Here is a 17,415-nt window from a genome sequence, read left to right on the forward strand (position 1 = left end):
AAATCTTGAAATCTTGGCAGGCGATATGGAGAAAATAATTTTGGTTCTATAAGCCAAAACGAATTTACTGTGGATTTGCTATGGTAATTAAGTTGTTCGATTTCTGCTAAACAAATATTTACTAGTTGAAAATTAACTGAATATACTCACCCTGCCAGAGTAAACGGACAGGGTAAACATTCAACTTAAAACTTGACTGTTTATTATTTAAGGTTTTGTTGGGTGTCCGTTTGTAATAGCAAATAAGTTTATAAAATAATAACCACTAAACCTTACACTTCTTATTCTTTTTATTATAACGGCAGCCAACTCTCACAGTAAATATACTACAGATTTAAAGCACATGCACTAAGCATGGCTAAAGAGGAACACCCTTGACCTCTGAAGTGCTCATCGGGGCTTGATCCCTTACACCACCTGTGCTAACCTCAGACGGAAGACTAGCTTAATAGTCCCCAGTGTATAAAAAGTGTGTGTGTGTGTGTGTGATGAAACTGTGGGCAAGTTTCTTTACGCCATTGCCTCTGTCACCCAACAGTGGGGACCTGGTGTGTTAACTGATTTGCGGATTGTGTTCGGGGTTATGGTTAGCCAGTGCAGTAGGCAAGTTGTCGGTCTTTTTAATTATTCTTGACACTGGGTCATGCAACTCGTTAACTAGGGTGTAGTTGTTGTGTTGGCGACGCTTCTACACCTTGAACAAATTCCTGCCTAGGGTGGCCCTTGGGCTGGCCATCCTCGAATAAGAGGGTCGACCAATGTTGTATTATCTTGACACATCCCTTTAACAGACTCACAGACATTTAGTAACATGTTGTCGTCACTAATTTACAAGTTAGTCCTAATTCTTACCTTGGTTTCTATATAATATATGCCCGGTGTTGTCCCGTGGTTTTTCGCTTAAGTAAGATAGTTAATCAGTGGCGGGGGATCATCTAGAAACACACACACACACACACACACACACACACACATAACGTTAAATGCATCATATTATTTTGATTAGTTTCCACTGAATTACAAGTTCATGTCTATAATTAGAAGAAAAACCTGACTTCTATTCATCACACTGACAAGTAAAGTACAAGGAGAGAATAACGTATTTTTGTTTACATTAAATTTAGTTTGGAAAATATATGTATTGATGATGGTGTTACCTCTGAGATAAATATTCACAGGCAAGAGTCACACACACTAAATTGTTGTTCAATATTAACCAGACCTCAATAGCGAAGTTATATTGAAGAAATATAAAGATAATCTCATCTCGGGAGCGTAAAAACGTAGACTTAACAATAGACAGGACGAGGAGATAAAGAGACAGGCATATCACAGCTATGGTTAGTGGACCGTAACTAGACACCTGGTTCGTGCTTCATATTTTTAAACCCTTTTTGAGGCTGAGTTGAGGTTTGTTGTCCCACCTTACACATATACCTTACACCCGCCGGAGAACTACAAAAAACTATCACTTAAAATATATGCTGATAGTATCATAACACGATAATTATATTACATAAAAAAGAGCAGTAAAATACGTTCTCATGACAGTCTAGCTAAATAATTCATTTGAAGAGATCTTACTTGCTGGACGTGATTTCTTGATCATTTCCATTCCTTCAGGCGTCCTAACTAATGTGTCCTGGGTCTGAAGTTGTGATTAACTCCAACAAAAGTTATGTTATTCGTTTAAATGTTTAATTCTCCGCATTGTTATTTTTTTTTAGTATAGTGAGCTGTAGCTGGGGAACAATAAATATATGAACGATAACAGGATAGTTCAATTTCATGAATAACATAGAAGAATGAGGTTTTCTGAAGTGTGAAAATAAATTAAAACAACTAAGTTAACAGTAAAATCCTCAAACCTGTTCCAAATTTTATTTTCATCGTGAAACAGATAATTAAAATAATATTCAGAATTCTATGAGCAGTTTTTGTTGTCAGTGAATATATTTATCTTTTTTTCTCTTTATTTTACACAGTGAATACAATAAAATTTCTCATGACATCTAACATAATATAAGTGACTAGAGGCCTGGTCTCAGGCTGCAATAAATGCTGTAACGTGAAGATGACGCACTGCCATCCCTAAGTCAGTCATAAACGACCTGACAACTTCTGAAACAACTGTCACCGCCAAGCAACGACCAGACGACGACCCAGAGTTGTCCCTGCCAGGAGTTAGCGGTAGAGATTACGACCCAAAGTTGTCCTCCCTGCCAGGAGTTGGAGGTGAAGGAGTCTTTCTTCACAACAAACTTTCGGAAATGTTCATATTCACGGTGATAACCGGCCTCGAGTCAGCTGTAACCTGCTTAACACCGACATTTTATTTTTTGAATAATTTCAAAACCACCATTAAAGATTATACCAGCCACCAAAAATATTTGTTGACACGCCAGAGTCTACCCTGCTGGCTTAGCGAAGAGGTACTATTGTATCTCTGGTATTTCAAGTAGTGTGAAACAGGGTGAGAGGAACTTCTCTTGGTGGTGGCTACACAAGTAAACCATAAACAACCTCACGAAATAAATTATCCAATAGTGAGAGTGAAGAGCCCATCCCGACATGGCAGTATGTGTGTGTGTGTAGGGATTTGTTGAGACTGAACGCCATCCTCCGCACGTGTGAATATGTCCAGTGTCAACCTGTCCCGTTAACCTTCGCAGAGGTTCTCAGCAGGAATAAAATCGTCTGGCGTTAACTAGCATAAAATACCTCAGTGTGGCATTGCCCTCTAAAGGCTACCGAGACAGGCTTTTAAGCGCCAGGGTGATATGTTGTTTCTCTCTCAAACTGCTAATTATTTATCATTTCGGATATATATGATATTTATAACAAGAATTGATGTACTTCCGTATATAAAACTGTACACTGTAGAATAATGTCGATTGAACTGTAAATTATAGTGCAACTGAAGTTTTTGCTGAACAGTGATAACTATATTATGTAAGACTTACTCTGTACCACTTAAGGTGTCGTGTACTTTGGTCAGAAACTATACCAGAATTTGGTTCTTGAATTAATATATTAATTGGGCTATTCGTTTTCAGTTTATATCAGGCTTATCAACACGACCGTCCCTATATGGAGAGTAGATGTAACTTTCAACAAAATAAAACATATACAGTATACTGTATCCTCTCAACTGTGATTAAGGGTGTTTTACGTTTGGTTTCTCAGGTGAGTCACGTCTCGAGCAGCCAGAGCAGCAGCTCTTCTGCTCACGGGACTGGTTTGGTTAGGTATCACTCGAGCTAAGAATAATTTTCCCGTTTAAAAAAAGATTAAGAAACGGCTGCTGGAGTATGATACTGAGTGACCGACCATACCATGAAGAATAACACGACCCTATGTTAGTAAGTGGTCGTTCACCATGAAAAATAACACGACCCCATGTTAATAAGTGGTTGTCCACCATGAAGAATAACACGACCCCATGTTAGTAAGTGGTCGTCCACCATGAAGAACAACACGACCCCATGTAAGTAAGTGGTCGTCCGTCATGAAGAATAACACGACCCAATGTTAATTGGTCGTCCATTATGAACACGACTCCATGTTAGTAAGTGGTCGTCCGTTATGAAGAACAGACCTATGTTAGTAAGTGGTCGTCCATATGATAACACGACCCCATGTAAGTAGTGGTCGTCCGTCATGAAGAATAACACGACCCTATGTTGGTAAGTGGTTGTCCATTATGAAGAACACGACTCCATGTTAGTAAGTGGTCGTCCATTATGAAGAACACGACCCTATGTTAGTAAGTGGTCGTCCACCATGAAGAACACGACTCCATGTTAGTAAGTGGTTGTCCACCATGAAGAACAACACGACTCCATGTAAGTAAGTGGTTGTCCACCATGAAGAACTACACTACCTCATGTTAGTAAGTGGTCATCCACCATGAAGAACAACACGACCTCATGTTAGTAAGTGGTCATCCACCATGAAGAACTACACTACCTCCTGTTAGTAAGTGGTCATCCACCATGAAGAACTACACTACCATGTTAGTAAGTGATCATCCACCATGAACAACAACACGACCTCCTGTTAGTAAGTGGTCATCCACCATGAAGAACTACACTACCTCATGTTAGTAAGTGGTCATCCACCATGAAGAACTACACTACCTCTGTGTAGGATCATCCACCATGAACAACCGCCGGCCCATGAAGAACTACCTACATTTAGTAAGTGGTCATCACCAGAAGAACTACACTACTCATGCACACCAGAACTACACTCCCTGTTAGTAAGTGGTCGTCCTCATGACGGTCAATATAATGTTAAATGAAGCCTATAACTCTCAGCTGACGTTGTTAATCACGCCCACGATGAGAGATTCACTGTTTTAGAAGCAATTTACTCAACGTCATTAATTTTGTGAAGTCATTGACAGTGGTCTCTTACCAGGGATAACTTGAACACTTTCTATAATGAAGCTCTTTTTTCATGTGTAATATTCCTTAAAACTTACCTGCCTTACTGATAAGAAGAAGAGAGAGATGAAGAAGTAAACGCATACATGATCGATATCGTTCCATGTCACCAACGATAAGTAGCCCACTAAACAATAATGATGATAGTGGTGAGAAGGTGAACAAAGGAGGTATATTAAGTGAGTGATGACCCACACTATTCCTGCCACCTGGTCCACCCGTTCCTCCGTGGACACTAATACATACACTGTATCTATGTGATGGCCTCAATGACAGAAAAATAGTGGACACATTACCCTGAGTTTTACTGCCTAACTGCTCACTACCACAGCGTCTTGACACTATGAGAGGCGTCAGAAGGTCAGAGGTTCTGATTTTTTGGTAGCATTAAATTATATGCTTGGTATACGTTTTATTTACATTGACTAATATAATACGATTTATTATTTCAGAATGAGAGTTTAAAGTAACACGACTCAGAAAAATTACAAGTTTTTGGGGAAAAGTCAACATCGGAGCGTCATAAAATTCTTAATAAAAGTAGGTTCCACATCAAAGAAATTCACCGACGCATGAGTTATGGCTCAGCTCCCTCCCCGTGTCACGGTAATGCTCTTTGTTTTAGGAAAGTGTCAACCCACAGCCTAGCACACCACAAGGCTCTATAGTGCCGGGAAAGTGTCACCCTACAGCCTAGCACACCACAAGGCTCTTTAGCGCCAGGAAAGTGTCTCCTGGCCTAGCACACAGGCTCTTTAGCGCCAGGAAAGTGTCACCCTACAGCCAAGCACACCACAAGGCTCTATAGTGCCAGGAAAGTGTCACCCACAGCCTAGCACACCACAGGTCTTTAGTGCCAGGAAAGTGTCACCCTACATCCTGCACACGACAAGGCCCATAGTGCCAGGAAAGTGTCGCCATACAGCCTAGCACACACCACAAAGGCTCTATTGTGCCAGAAAGTGTCACCCTACAGCCTAGCACACCACAAGGCTCTATAGTGCCAAGCAAGGTCCTCATCCAGACCACAAGGCTTGGTGCAAGTGTACTACAGCCTGGTATCCTCAGGCTCTGTCAGGAAAGTGTGACCTACAGCCTAGCACACCACAAGGCTCTATAGTGCCAGAAAGTGTCATCATACAGCCTAGCACACCACAAGGCGTGCCAGGAAAGTGTCCCTAGCACACTAGGCTCTTGTGCCGGAAAGTGCCCCACGCCTGCACACCACAAGGCTCTATAGTGCCAAGAAAGTGTCACCCTACAGCCTGGTATACCTCAAGGCTCTATAGTGCCAGGAAAGTGTCACCCTACAGCCTAGCACACCACAGGCTCTATAGTGCCAGGAAAGTGTCACTACATCCTAGCACACCACAAGGCTCTATAGTGCCAGAAAGTGACCCTACAACCCTAGCACACCACAAGGCTCTATAGTGCCAAGAGTGTCACCCTACATCCTAGCACACCACAGGCTCTATAGTGCCAAGCAAGTTTCAGCCTGGTATCCTCAAGGCTCTGTAGTGCCAGGAAAGTGTCACCCTACAGCCTAGCACACCACAAGGCTCTATAGTGCCAGAAAGTGTCATCATACAGCCTAGCACACCACAAGGGTCTATAGTGCCAGAAAGTGTCACCCTACAGCCTAGCACACCACAAGGCTCTATAGTGCCAGGAAAGTGTCACCCCAAGCCTAGCACACCACAAGGCTCTATAGTGCCAAGAAAGTGTCACCCTACAGCCTGGTATACCTCAAGGCTCTATAGTGCCAGGAAAGTGTCACCCCACAGCCTAGCACACACAGGCTCTATAGGTGTTTGTGGTTGTGCCAGGAAAGTGTCACACAGCCTAGCACACAAGGTTCTTTAGCGCAGAAAGTGTACCCTACAAGCTTATCCAAGGCTCTATAGTGCCAGAAAGTGTCACCCAGCCTAGCACACGGTTGTGGGGTTTGGGTGGGTTTTGTTTTGGGTGTTTGTGTGGGTTGTTGGGTTGGTGGGTGTTTGCCACAGGCTTAGTGCCAGCAAGTGTCACCCTAGTCTGGCACAGGTTATGGTGCAGAAAGTGTCACCCTACAGCCTAGCACACCACAAGGCTCTATAGTGCCAGGAAAGTGTCACCATACAGCCTTGCAGCTACCAACCATAATCCGGAGACTCATTGGAGCTCCTTTAAGTGAGGGAAAAAGAGACCAGTAACTAGCAAGAATTCCCCTCTGGATCGGTGTGTTGGGGCACTGGAACAGGTATCTGGGTGTCTTGGAGTCTCTGGTGGCTGCAGTAAGTCTTATTCAGGAACTTTAAACATTATGTTCCAGGTTCCCAGCGTCTCGGACCCTATTTGGACAAAGTAATAATCGTGGCAAAGATCTTCTGTTTTGCCTTCTACTGGTTTTCCTTTGATCTTGCCTCACTCCCTTCTCCAGCTGCACTTTAGAGAGAGGTAAATAAGCACCAGGGTGGAAGAACTGTGAAATTCCGCACCAGCTGTTGGCCATACTTCCAATGCAGTTCTTATACGCTAGGCAGCCAGCAGTGACCTGGCGTCTTTTGATAATACCATTGACTTCATTATGTCTCGCATGCCAGCCCCCTGAGGTTCCACAGAGGAGAGCGTGGCTGCCTTGTGTACGGTCCAGAATATGAAGGGGTTATTTCAGTATAGAAGATCTGGGGACCCAGGCGAGTACCTTAGGAGAACCTTGGGGTGGCCAATGAGAGGTCCCCACATTATGATCACCCATGACCTGCTAATAAGCCATCTCCAGATCATTGATGCCCTCTCGAGCATGGCTGAGGCAATCTTCATGATGGGCATGACCCAGTGAGCTTATTTGCTGTTCTCAAAAGGAGATTAAATTTAAATTAAATGCTCTGTTTGACTAGAGTTACTTGACTAAATTGAGTGATCTAAATCTGTTCATAAATTTATCATCTTACGAGCTACAGACAAATGATAAACTTGCGCTCGGTTATGGTAGGAAGTTTTCTATTGCTCAGCGCACAGTTAATCCACTTACTATTGCTAAAAGTATAATCAAAATGGAAAAGAATAAGTCGATAGATGCTACAAATAAAGATATTTCCATCGCTAAAGGTTGTATACATAGTGTTTTACGTAAGAAAATGGTTTCAAATTTTTCAAAAATATTTGAAACAGCCTTGAAAAACTTAAAAAGTAATGAGAATATAAATATTGCTAAGGCTGATAAATACAATGCTATTGTAATTTTGATAAAAGCTACATTAAAGATGAGATGAATTCATTACTAAGTGATGAAAGCACTTATTGGGAACTTACAAAAGATCCCCTGGAAAATATTAATAAGATGTCCAATTCTAAAATGAAGGTGTTATTGAAAAAGAACCCCGATCTCATCAAACAGTTCTCACAAATCAATCCCACTTTACCTTATATGTATGGATTGATCAAAACACATAAGCCTTATAATCCATTACGTCCTATCGTGAGTTCTGTGGGTTCTGTTACGTACAAATTATCCAAGTGGCTGGTTAAGATGCTATCCCCTCTTACAGGCCAGATATCTCATTCACATATACACAACAGCAGTGATTTAATTGATAAACTCAAGAAACACAATGAACTATGTGAATAAATAAGTTTTGATGTCAATTCACTTTTCACTAGAGTACCAGTGAATGACCTACTTTCATTCCTTAAAGATAAATTACTACTGTTAAATTTGACTATTGTACATGATGCATTTCTCAAATTGATAGAGTTATGCGTTACTGACAATGTTTTTAGAGCAATTGGGAAGTTTTACGAGCAAATATTTGGCATGAGCATGGGTAATGGTTTTTCTGCTCTTTTAGCCTGTATTTATATGGAGTTTTTTGAGGCTAGATTACTATCCAATATAGGGGACTTTATTCCTCCATGGTATAGATATGTAGACGATGTGCTTTGTCTTTGGCTTAGAAACAGTGACCCACTGGAATTTTTTGACAAGCTTAATGATATTAACTTCAAAATTGAAAGAGAAATAAATGGATCCCTTCCATTTATTGATATACTTATCATGAGTAATGATCACAACTATAAATTTAAGGTGTACAGAAGGCCTACATAGGCAGACAGTTTCATACATTTTATATCGAATCACCTTGCGTCTACCAAAATGTCAGTTTTTCTGCTATGCTTTTGAGAAGTTTGAGAATTTGTGACCCTGAATTTATTTAAGAAGAACTGAAACACATTCATTTCATTGCACAAAAACTTGGGTACCCTTTATTGTTTGTTGATTGTTGTCTTAAAAGGCCTAAAAAATCCCTTTATTGTACTCATACTATACAAGTTCCTACATTTAAGAATATTTTGACTCTACCTTATCGGAATGAATTTGTCCCGTTAGTTCAGTCTCTTAAATTATTAATCATTAATGTTGTTTTTAAGTATGACTCAACTATTACTAGTATGTTAATTAAGAACAGCCCAACCCTGAATGTAAATGGAAGCGTTTAAGGCATTCCATGTAGCATATGTAATGAAAATTATGTAGGTCAGACTGGGAAAGCATTGCAACTTAGAATAAAACAGCACAAGTACAATACTAGAACAGCATCTGAAAGCAGTGCACTGTTCGTTCATGTTAGGAACAAGAATCATCCCATGGATTGGGAAAACAGTTTAGAAGTGTATAAATCAACATGTGTCACAGAGAGACTTCTGGTTGAATCAAGTTTGATTATGGAAATGAATTCTATAAACCTTAGTGATAGTTAGTACAAAACTCATAATATGTTACAAAAATTTATTTGTCAGTGGCCCCAGGTTAAAAATGCTTTGAAAGTATTTGAGGCAGATGTAGGGTAAATGATTAGTCGGACTCATGTTTTTGACCAGACTTGACATCATTTGTCACGTCACCCATTTTTATAAGCTCTTCTTTCATGTGCGGTTGAGGTGGTGTGTGCAGTACATTAGTGGATCCCATGTTATTGACCTGACCTAATGTTTTGTAAGGTCACCCTTTATATATATACCTCTCTCAGTTCCTGTAAATTCAGTTGCCTCTGAAGATGTCTTGAATAAAGACGAAAGCTAAGGTGCTTCATTGTTTCCCTTTTCCATTGTGGAGCTACAGTATATATATATATATATATATATATATATATATATATATATATATATATATATATATATATATATATATATATATATATATATATATATATATCAGGAAACTCCCCATTGTCACTGTTCAGTCCCCAAAACTTCTTCTTCCATCAATAGTTCATTAACGGTGTATGTAAGTTCCACCATGTTTTTCACTACAACGGTACAGCAAAGTATATTTTTTAGCATTAAACTTATTATTTTATTGTCTAATCATCACTACATATAACACCACCCAACATCACTACATATAACATCATCCATCATCACTACATATAACACCATCCATTATCACTATATATAACATCATCCATCATCACTACATATAACACCATCCATCATCACTACATATAACAATATCCATCATCACTACATATAACATCATCCATCACCAATACATATAACACCATCCATCATCACTACATATAACACCATCCATCATCACTACATATAACAATATCCATCATCACTACATATAACATCATCCATCACCAATACATATAACACCATCCATCATCACTACATATACCACCATCCATCATCATTACAGATCAGTAAAGTAGTTTCCGAGATTCTCGTGCGGACACACACGGTAGGACGCCACCCTCCGGGAGGCTCCACATTGTCTCACTGTAGTGCATTAGGGTAGACCACATTTTTGGTTTTGCCATTAGCAGCAAGTATGTACAGAATTTTGCCAGTTCCCACTCTGGAGCATCCAACATAGAACTGTCCATGAGAAGCAAGGAAACATTTGCTATCCATTCCGAATTTGGTCAAGGCGGCTCATTTGCTAAGCCATGGTAGGACGCCACCCTACGGGAAGCTCCACATTGTCTCACTGTTCAGTCCCCAAAACTTCTTCTTCCATCAATATTTCATTAACGGTGAATGTAAGATACACTACAACGGTACAGCAAAGTATATTTTTTTAGCACTAAACTGTTATTATTTCATTGTCTTATCATCATTACATATAACACCATCCATCATCACTACATATAACACCATCCATCATCACTACATATAACACCATCCATCATCACTACATATAACACCATCCATCATCACTACATATAATACCATCCGTCATCACTATATATAACACCATCCATCATCACTACATAACACCATCCATCATCACTATACTTAACACCATCCATCATCACTACATATAACACCACCCATCATCACTACATATAACACCATCCATCATCACTATACTTAAAACCATCCATCATCACTACATATAACACCATCCATCATCACTACATAACACCATACCTCATCACTACATATAACACCATCCCATCATCTACATATAACACCCATCATCACCACACTTTAGCATCATCCATCACATCACTATTATAACACCATCCATCATCACTATATATAACACCACCCATCATCACTATATATAACATCATCCATCATCACTATATATAACATCATCAATAATCACTACATATAACACCATCTATCACCACTACATATAACACCATCCCTCATCACTACATATAACACCATCCATCATCACTATATATAATACCATCCATCATCACTATATATAACACCTCCATCATCTCTATATATAACATCATCCATCATCACTACATATAACACCATCCATCATCACTACCTATAACACCATCCATCATCACTACATATAACATCATCCATCATCACTACATATAACACCATCCATCATCACTACATATAACACCATCCTCATCACTACATATAACACCATCCATCATCACTACATATAACACCATCCATCATCACTACATATAACATCATCCATCATCACTACATATAACACCATCCTCATCACTACATATAACACCACCCATCAACACTACATATAACAACATCCATCATCACTACATATAACATCATCATCCATCATCACTACATATAACACCATCCATCATCACTACATATAACACCACCCATCATCACTACATATAACACATCCATCATCACTACCATCCATCAGCACACCATCCATCATCACTATAAACACCATCCATCATCACTACATATAACACCACCCATCATCACTACATATAACACCATCCATCATCACTACATATAACACCATCCATCATCACTACATATAACACCATCCATCATCACCACATATAACACCATCCATCATCACTACATATAACACCACACCATCATCACTACATATAACAACATATATATGCTGATAACCAAAAGGTGTAGCTGATGTTGGCTTTGCTACTGTTGACGTTGTTGCTCGTGTTGTTTTAGTTGTTGAAGCTGTTGTACGTGTTAGGGTAGTGTGTCTCCTGTGTGTGACGCCTGAGCACTGGAGGTTTAATGGCTTATACATCATAGTTTGACCTTTACGTTCAATACATAGATAGATCCGCCTCACAACCAGAGGTTAAAGTTCAACATCCTTATCAACTACTGCTGTGTATAATTATGATGGGTTTGTTGGAACACGTCCCATAACACAATAAAAGCGAGGATTTACTGTTATGTAGAGGCGTGTATCCCCATAGTCCCTAATTCATTTATAAATTTCGTTATTTAATATAATATCTTCACCACTCCACCTTCAACTATGTATGTATTGTCTTGTATTTTAACAGAAGAGAGAAACTTAACACCTTCAACTCCTTTGACGACCAACTCAAAGGTGTCATTATTAAAGGTACAATCGTGAGTCCAACAGTGCTGAGTAATTTTGAGTTGGCAACATGATGAATCAAGTATGAGGTGGCCACAGCAACACAGCAAACATGACAAACAGAAACACAAGAACCTTTATTATTTAAGCTGATATGTTGGCGAACATCGTTCATGTTAATAACTAACACAATTGTGAAGCAATGAATCTTCACCACTTGTCCACTACTTAATTCAGTTATGGTTATGACTCTCACAATAAACTTGTAATGCACACACAAGGACCTTGGTGTTGGTCAATGACTTCGTTATAAAGTGCACGAATCTCCATCTCTTACACTAGTATTTGGACACATGTTAGTGACAGTCAACATGTCAAGACCTATTCCGTGCTGCTGCGGGAGCTGCCAGGGCAAATTGTTGACCCATACCCCAACTCCTTCCCCTCGACCCCTCCTCCCCACTAGGATGTCGGCAAAACCCATCAAAAGACAACTTCGTTTCGGAAAAGAGTGGAATGAGTGTTGAACACCTGGTACTATAGAGCCTTGTGGTGCACCAGACTATACGATGACACTTCTCTAGTACAATAGAGCCTTGTGGTGCACCAGACTATACGATGACACTTCTCTAGTACTATAGAGCCTTGTGGTGCACCAGACTATACGATGACACTTCTCTAGTACTATAGAGCCTTGTGGTGCACCAGACTATACGATGACACTTCTCTAGTACTATAGAGCCTTGTGGTGTGCTAGTGTTTGAGCCATTGAAGTCAGTACTAAAGAGTGGCAGCCGACAGTCGTGACTAAGTTGACCGTCCTAACAACCAGAGATAACCGCCCCTGGGAACCGACCACCATCTCCTGACCAGGCATTATAGTGTTAATCAGTCCACTCTGGGAACAACCGAGGGTCGGCTTTAAACCTCACCATGAAATAACACAACACCACTTGGCAGCGAGTGAGGTACAGTGACAACACACCACACCACATGGTGCCATGTCTCCATGACCACGTGAGGTCCTTTATGTCAACACCTATGGACGAGTTACAGCACCATGTGGCCTAATGCTTCCTCTGATCCTTATACGTTAATGAGTTATATTAGGCTAGGCTGACTACTTAAAGTGTGATTACCACCACTAACCAGATGATGCGCTACATGACGGCTTTTTGCAGTATACTGTATATTAACTATACAAACAGGACCGCCAAGGAGGGGAGGCGCGTTGTATATATTTACAGTTGACAATTTATCAGGCGTCAATTCCCTTGGTAAAATGTGTTCTTCCACGTGATCAATATTCTCCTTTCTTGTTTTGTGTCGTGTTCAGTCGAGTTCCTTCTCGTTTTAGTAGTGTTCGATTATGTTGTTACGTGTTCCCCTGTTTCATATTCTTCTATACAAACTCTCATACTACTTATCTCTCTCTCCGGTACTTGTGTCATTTATTTTTTGCAAACACGATCACAAGCTTCAGATTACTTGTTCAGATTGTTCAACAGTGTATACACAGATAACACGGCAGGTGCACAGCCTTACAAGTTAAAGGGAGTTCAACAAAACATAGGTACGTTCACCTGAGTTAATAGAACTCAATTAATATCTCGGTAAAGCATGACAATATTTACCCAAGTTAATCAAACTTAGTTGATGCCTCAGTAAGACAGAAACGCGTTCAGCTGAGATGATAAAGCTCAGCTGCTGCCTCAGTAAGTCAGTAACTTGCTGGGAGTAAAAGACGGAGCCTCGTCGAAGGTTAATATCCGGCCGGTAAACTAGCGTCAGACTCAGTTACCGGCAGGCAGCAGCAACACACCAGCTGGTCCAAGAGTCAACGACCAGTTATTCCCTGAAGGATTGTGTATCAAACAGGTGATTATAGTAAGTGAAGCGATTATAAAAAATAAGACAAAATGAATTCCTCAATGAAGTATATATTGTAAATTAACGGTAACATTTTTATTATACATTGCCTACCAGATAATAAACACACAAATAGATAAACAATAACAAAATATTATCAACAACACAATCCCTCTTTCATAATACTCGTCACCGCATTGAATAATTCGACCACGTGAATCCTTCCAAACTATCGAAACAATATACTGAATTATCTTCGGTAAATACTTAAATGATCAAGAGAGGAAAACAGTAGGACCAGCACTTGACCTCAAAGCTGATTCTTGTAAAGTACGTCGTCTGAGACCAAAGAGTGTTACAAAAATATGGCAGTGAATGAAACTCACCAGAAGTTTTATATCATATTGCAACATAAAAGTTCATTAGATGTTTAAATGTCAACCCCAATCATTTATTTCTTCAGCGATATGGTAGTCATCCTCCATACAATATACTTAACGTAACTCCTGTACAGTATAGAAGTAATTCCCGGAAAAAAACAAATATCACTAGGCCTCGGGTGCGACGTCAACAAAGAAACCTAGTACTACTGTAGTTTACTTAGACCCACAGTAACTCGAGGCATACAAGGTAAAGCCGCTTCAACACAACAACATAAAATTTCAGTTACTTTATACAAGAAATCTATGTAAAAAAAAAATCAACAAATTATACAACTTACAAGAAACTCATAAAATAATGCAGTTTTTACCTCACACGTACTGTACACCCACACATGAACAACTGACACCCCCCCCCCCCACAGTGTTCACTCCATCACTGACACCTTACGCTTTATTTACAAACTTTTCATGTAAATTTAAATAATGTGTTGTATCCAAACGTATTTCTCACTTAACCTACGTCGCCATTATCAGACATGAAACCTGTGAGTGTCTGGGAAGAAAATGTCCCATAGAGGTTATAAAGGTTAAGTAAGTCTGGATATAAAGACCTTTACGTACTCCCTGCTGGTGCTTGGTGGAGGAGAGAGAGGGGGGCTTCAGGTATCAGTTGGTGGAGCCTGACTAGTGGTGGAGCCTGACTAGTGGTGGTAGAGGGTGAGCCTGGCTGGTGGTAGAGGTGGAGCCTGGCTGGTGGTAGAGGGTGGAGTCTGACTGGTGGTAGAGGGGTGGAGCCTGGCTGGTGGTAGAGGGTGGAGCCTGGCTGGGAGTAGAGGGGTGGAGCCTGGCTGGTGGTAGAAGGGTGGAGCCTGGCTGGTGGTAGAGGGGTGGAGCCTGGCTGGTGGTAGAGGGGTGGAGCCTGGCTGGTGGTGAGGGGGAGCCTGGCTGGGGTAGAAGGGTGGAGCCTGGCTGGTGGTAGAGGGTGGAGCCTGGCTGGTGGTAGAAGGGTGGAGCGTGAGCCTGGTGGGAGGTGGAGCCTGGCTGGTGGTAGAGGGGTGGAGCCTGGCTGGTGGTAGAGGGGTGGAGCCTGGCTGGTGGTAGAGGGGTGAAGCCTGGCTGGTGGTAGAAGAGTGGAGCCTGGCTAAAGGCACCATCACCAAGATCTCCCCCAAATAACGTTACATGACTATAAACTGAGACACTTTATTTCACACAAAGAAAATAACAAGAAAATTCCAACATCGTTTCTTCACCTAACTATTTTTTTTCAGTGTGGGAGAGACAGTGTTGCTCCCGAGGTAATGCACTGTAAGACTCCATGACCTGTAACACACACACACAAGAACGACTACTTATTTCCTCAGCGTCCAAACAACACCTTAACGTCGGCTGTGAGAAAACAAGTGACTTGGAATACACTGCACACACACACACACACTGATACTGTTGGTCGGACCATAGGAGGTGGTGGCCGGGGCCGGGCTAGTGGTGGTAGTAGTCAGGTCAGAGGTAGTGGTGGCCGGGTCAGATGTGGTGGTGGCCGAGTCAGAGTTAGTGGTGGCAGGGTCAAATGTGGTGGTGGCCGAGTCAGAGTTAGTGGTGGCCGGGTCAAATGTGGTGGTGGCCGAGTCAGAGTTAGTGGTGGCCGGGTCAAATGTGGTGGTGGCCGAGTCAGAGTTAGTGGTGGCCGGGTCAAATGTGGTGGTGGCCGAGTCAGAGTTAGTGGTCTTGGTAAGACACACCATCCTTCTGGTGGTGTGGTGGTGGTGGTGGTGGTGGTGAGATCACCTCCTCAATATCATTATATATATTATCTATAAGTCATCTTGCGTGGTGTCGTGTGCGAGATAGGTTCCCTGAACTGCCATAAAGGTCTTTAAGAACTACTTAAACTTAATTAGCGATAATTCCTTCAGTATAGCAGACATCAGTGAACCACGCAGGCTGGTTCAGCTGACGCAGTGTTCAGGTACGTTACCATCAAGTGAGACACAAACCCTCTCTGACTCATCCTTATCTTGTGTCAACGGTGAACCCTAGCAAGTGTGGACCTTCACCTGTTGTTGTTATTATGATGATATGTTACTCAGGTAAACGCACGGCAGACGAGCATAATACCAATGTCTTTATTTGTATATGATGCTTTATATACAGTATATATATCCGTGCAAGAGTGTGTTGGTTTGTGAAGTGTGTTGTGGTTTGGTGGTGTTGTCGCCAAGGGGATTTTCTAAGCATGTAGTTTTCCTGAATTACAAAAGCTTCAGTTGTAAGTTAAAACTATATAAACTTCCCGCGGTTATCAATTACTTTAAATGTTGTTCTGATGAGAAACACTTAAGGTTCTGGGGAACAGATGAGAGTTTTGAGGAGTTTAAAAGTTGGTAAGTGCCTTGCAGAGAGAGAGAGAGAGAGAGAGAGAGAGAGAGAGAGAGAGGGGGGGGGGGGGTGGTCTAGCTTCCTCCAGCGCTACCTACTCCATGATGCTCTTAAGTAATTGGTTAATCTGCCTTCGTGTGTTAACCCGACGTGACTAAACTAAGCAGGACTCTTCCTCGTCGGCCACCTCCACCCCTTGGCCTTCCTATCCTGCCTACTAGTCACTACAGCTTCCAGTACCGTATGACTAGTGTAGTTACTCTGTCTAACTCTTCATTTTCAAGTTTTAACACTGTAATGATTTATTCGTTTCTGCATTATCACAAACAAATAGTGGAGGTGAACAAGCTGTAAATGGTGGCGCACTTCCTTCCTCAGGCCTTAGTAAGCCTCTTTGTATTACAGTATTAAATTTATATGTACTTGAGACTCCTGCCAGATGAGAGAGAGAGAGAGAGAGAGAGAGAGGGGGGGGGGGCTCACTACCCTGGCTGGGAGCTGCTTCAGTTATGATTTATTCTCTAGTGGTTGGAGA

The 17,415-nt window shown here is 41.2% G+C and overlaps 1 protein-coding gene across 1 annotated transcript; it reads right to left on the reverse strand.

The window, feature by feature from the left end:
• Positions 1 to 7,191: 7,191 nt before the first annotated feature.
• Positions 7,192 to 16,246, reverse strand: LOC121879321 (mucin-21-like). Its single transcript, XM_042385927.1, has 2 exons — positions 15,938 to 16,246; positions 7,192 to 7,278 (listed from the first exon to the last, which is right to left on the reverse strand). Exons 1-2 carry the CDS (start codon positions 16,244 to 16,246, stop codon positions 7,192 to 7,194), a joined length of 396 nt encoding a protein of 131 aa, XP_042241861.1.
• Positions 16,247 to 17,415: the final 1,169 nt, after the last annotated feature.

Source organism: Homarus americanus, unplaced genomic scaffold (assembly GCF_018991925.1).
Source record: "Homarus americanus isolate GMGI-L3 unplaced genomic scaffold, GMGI_Hamer_2.0 scaffold16894, whole genome shotgun sequence".
NCBI classification, from domain to species: Eukaryota; Metazoa; Arthropoda; class Malacostraca; order Decapoda; family Nephropidae; genus Homarus; species Homarus americanus.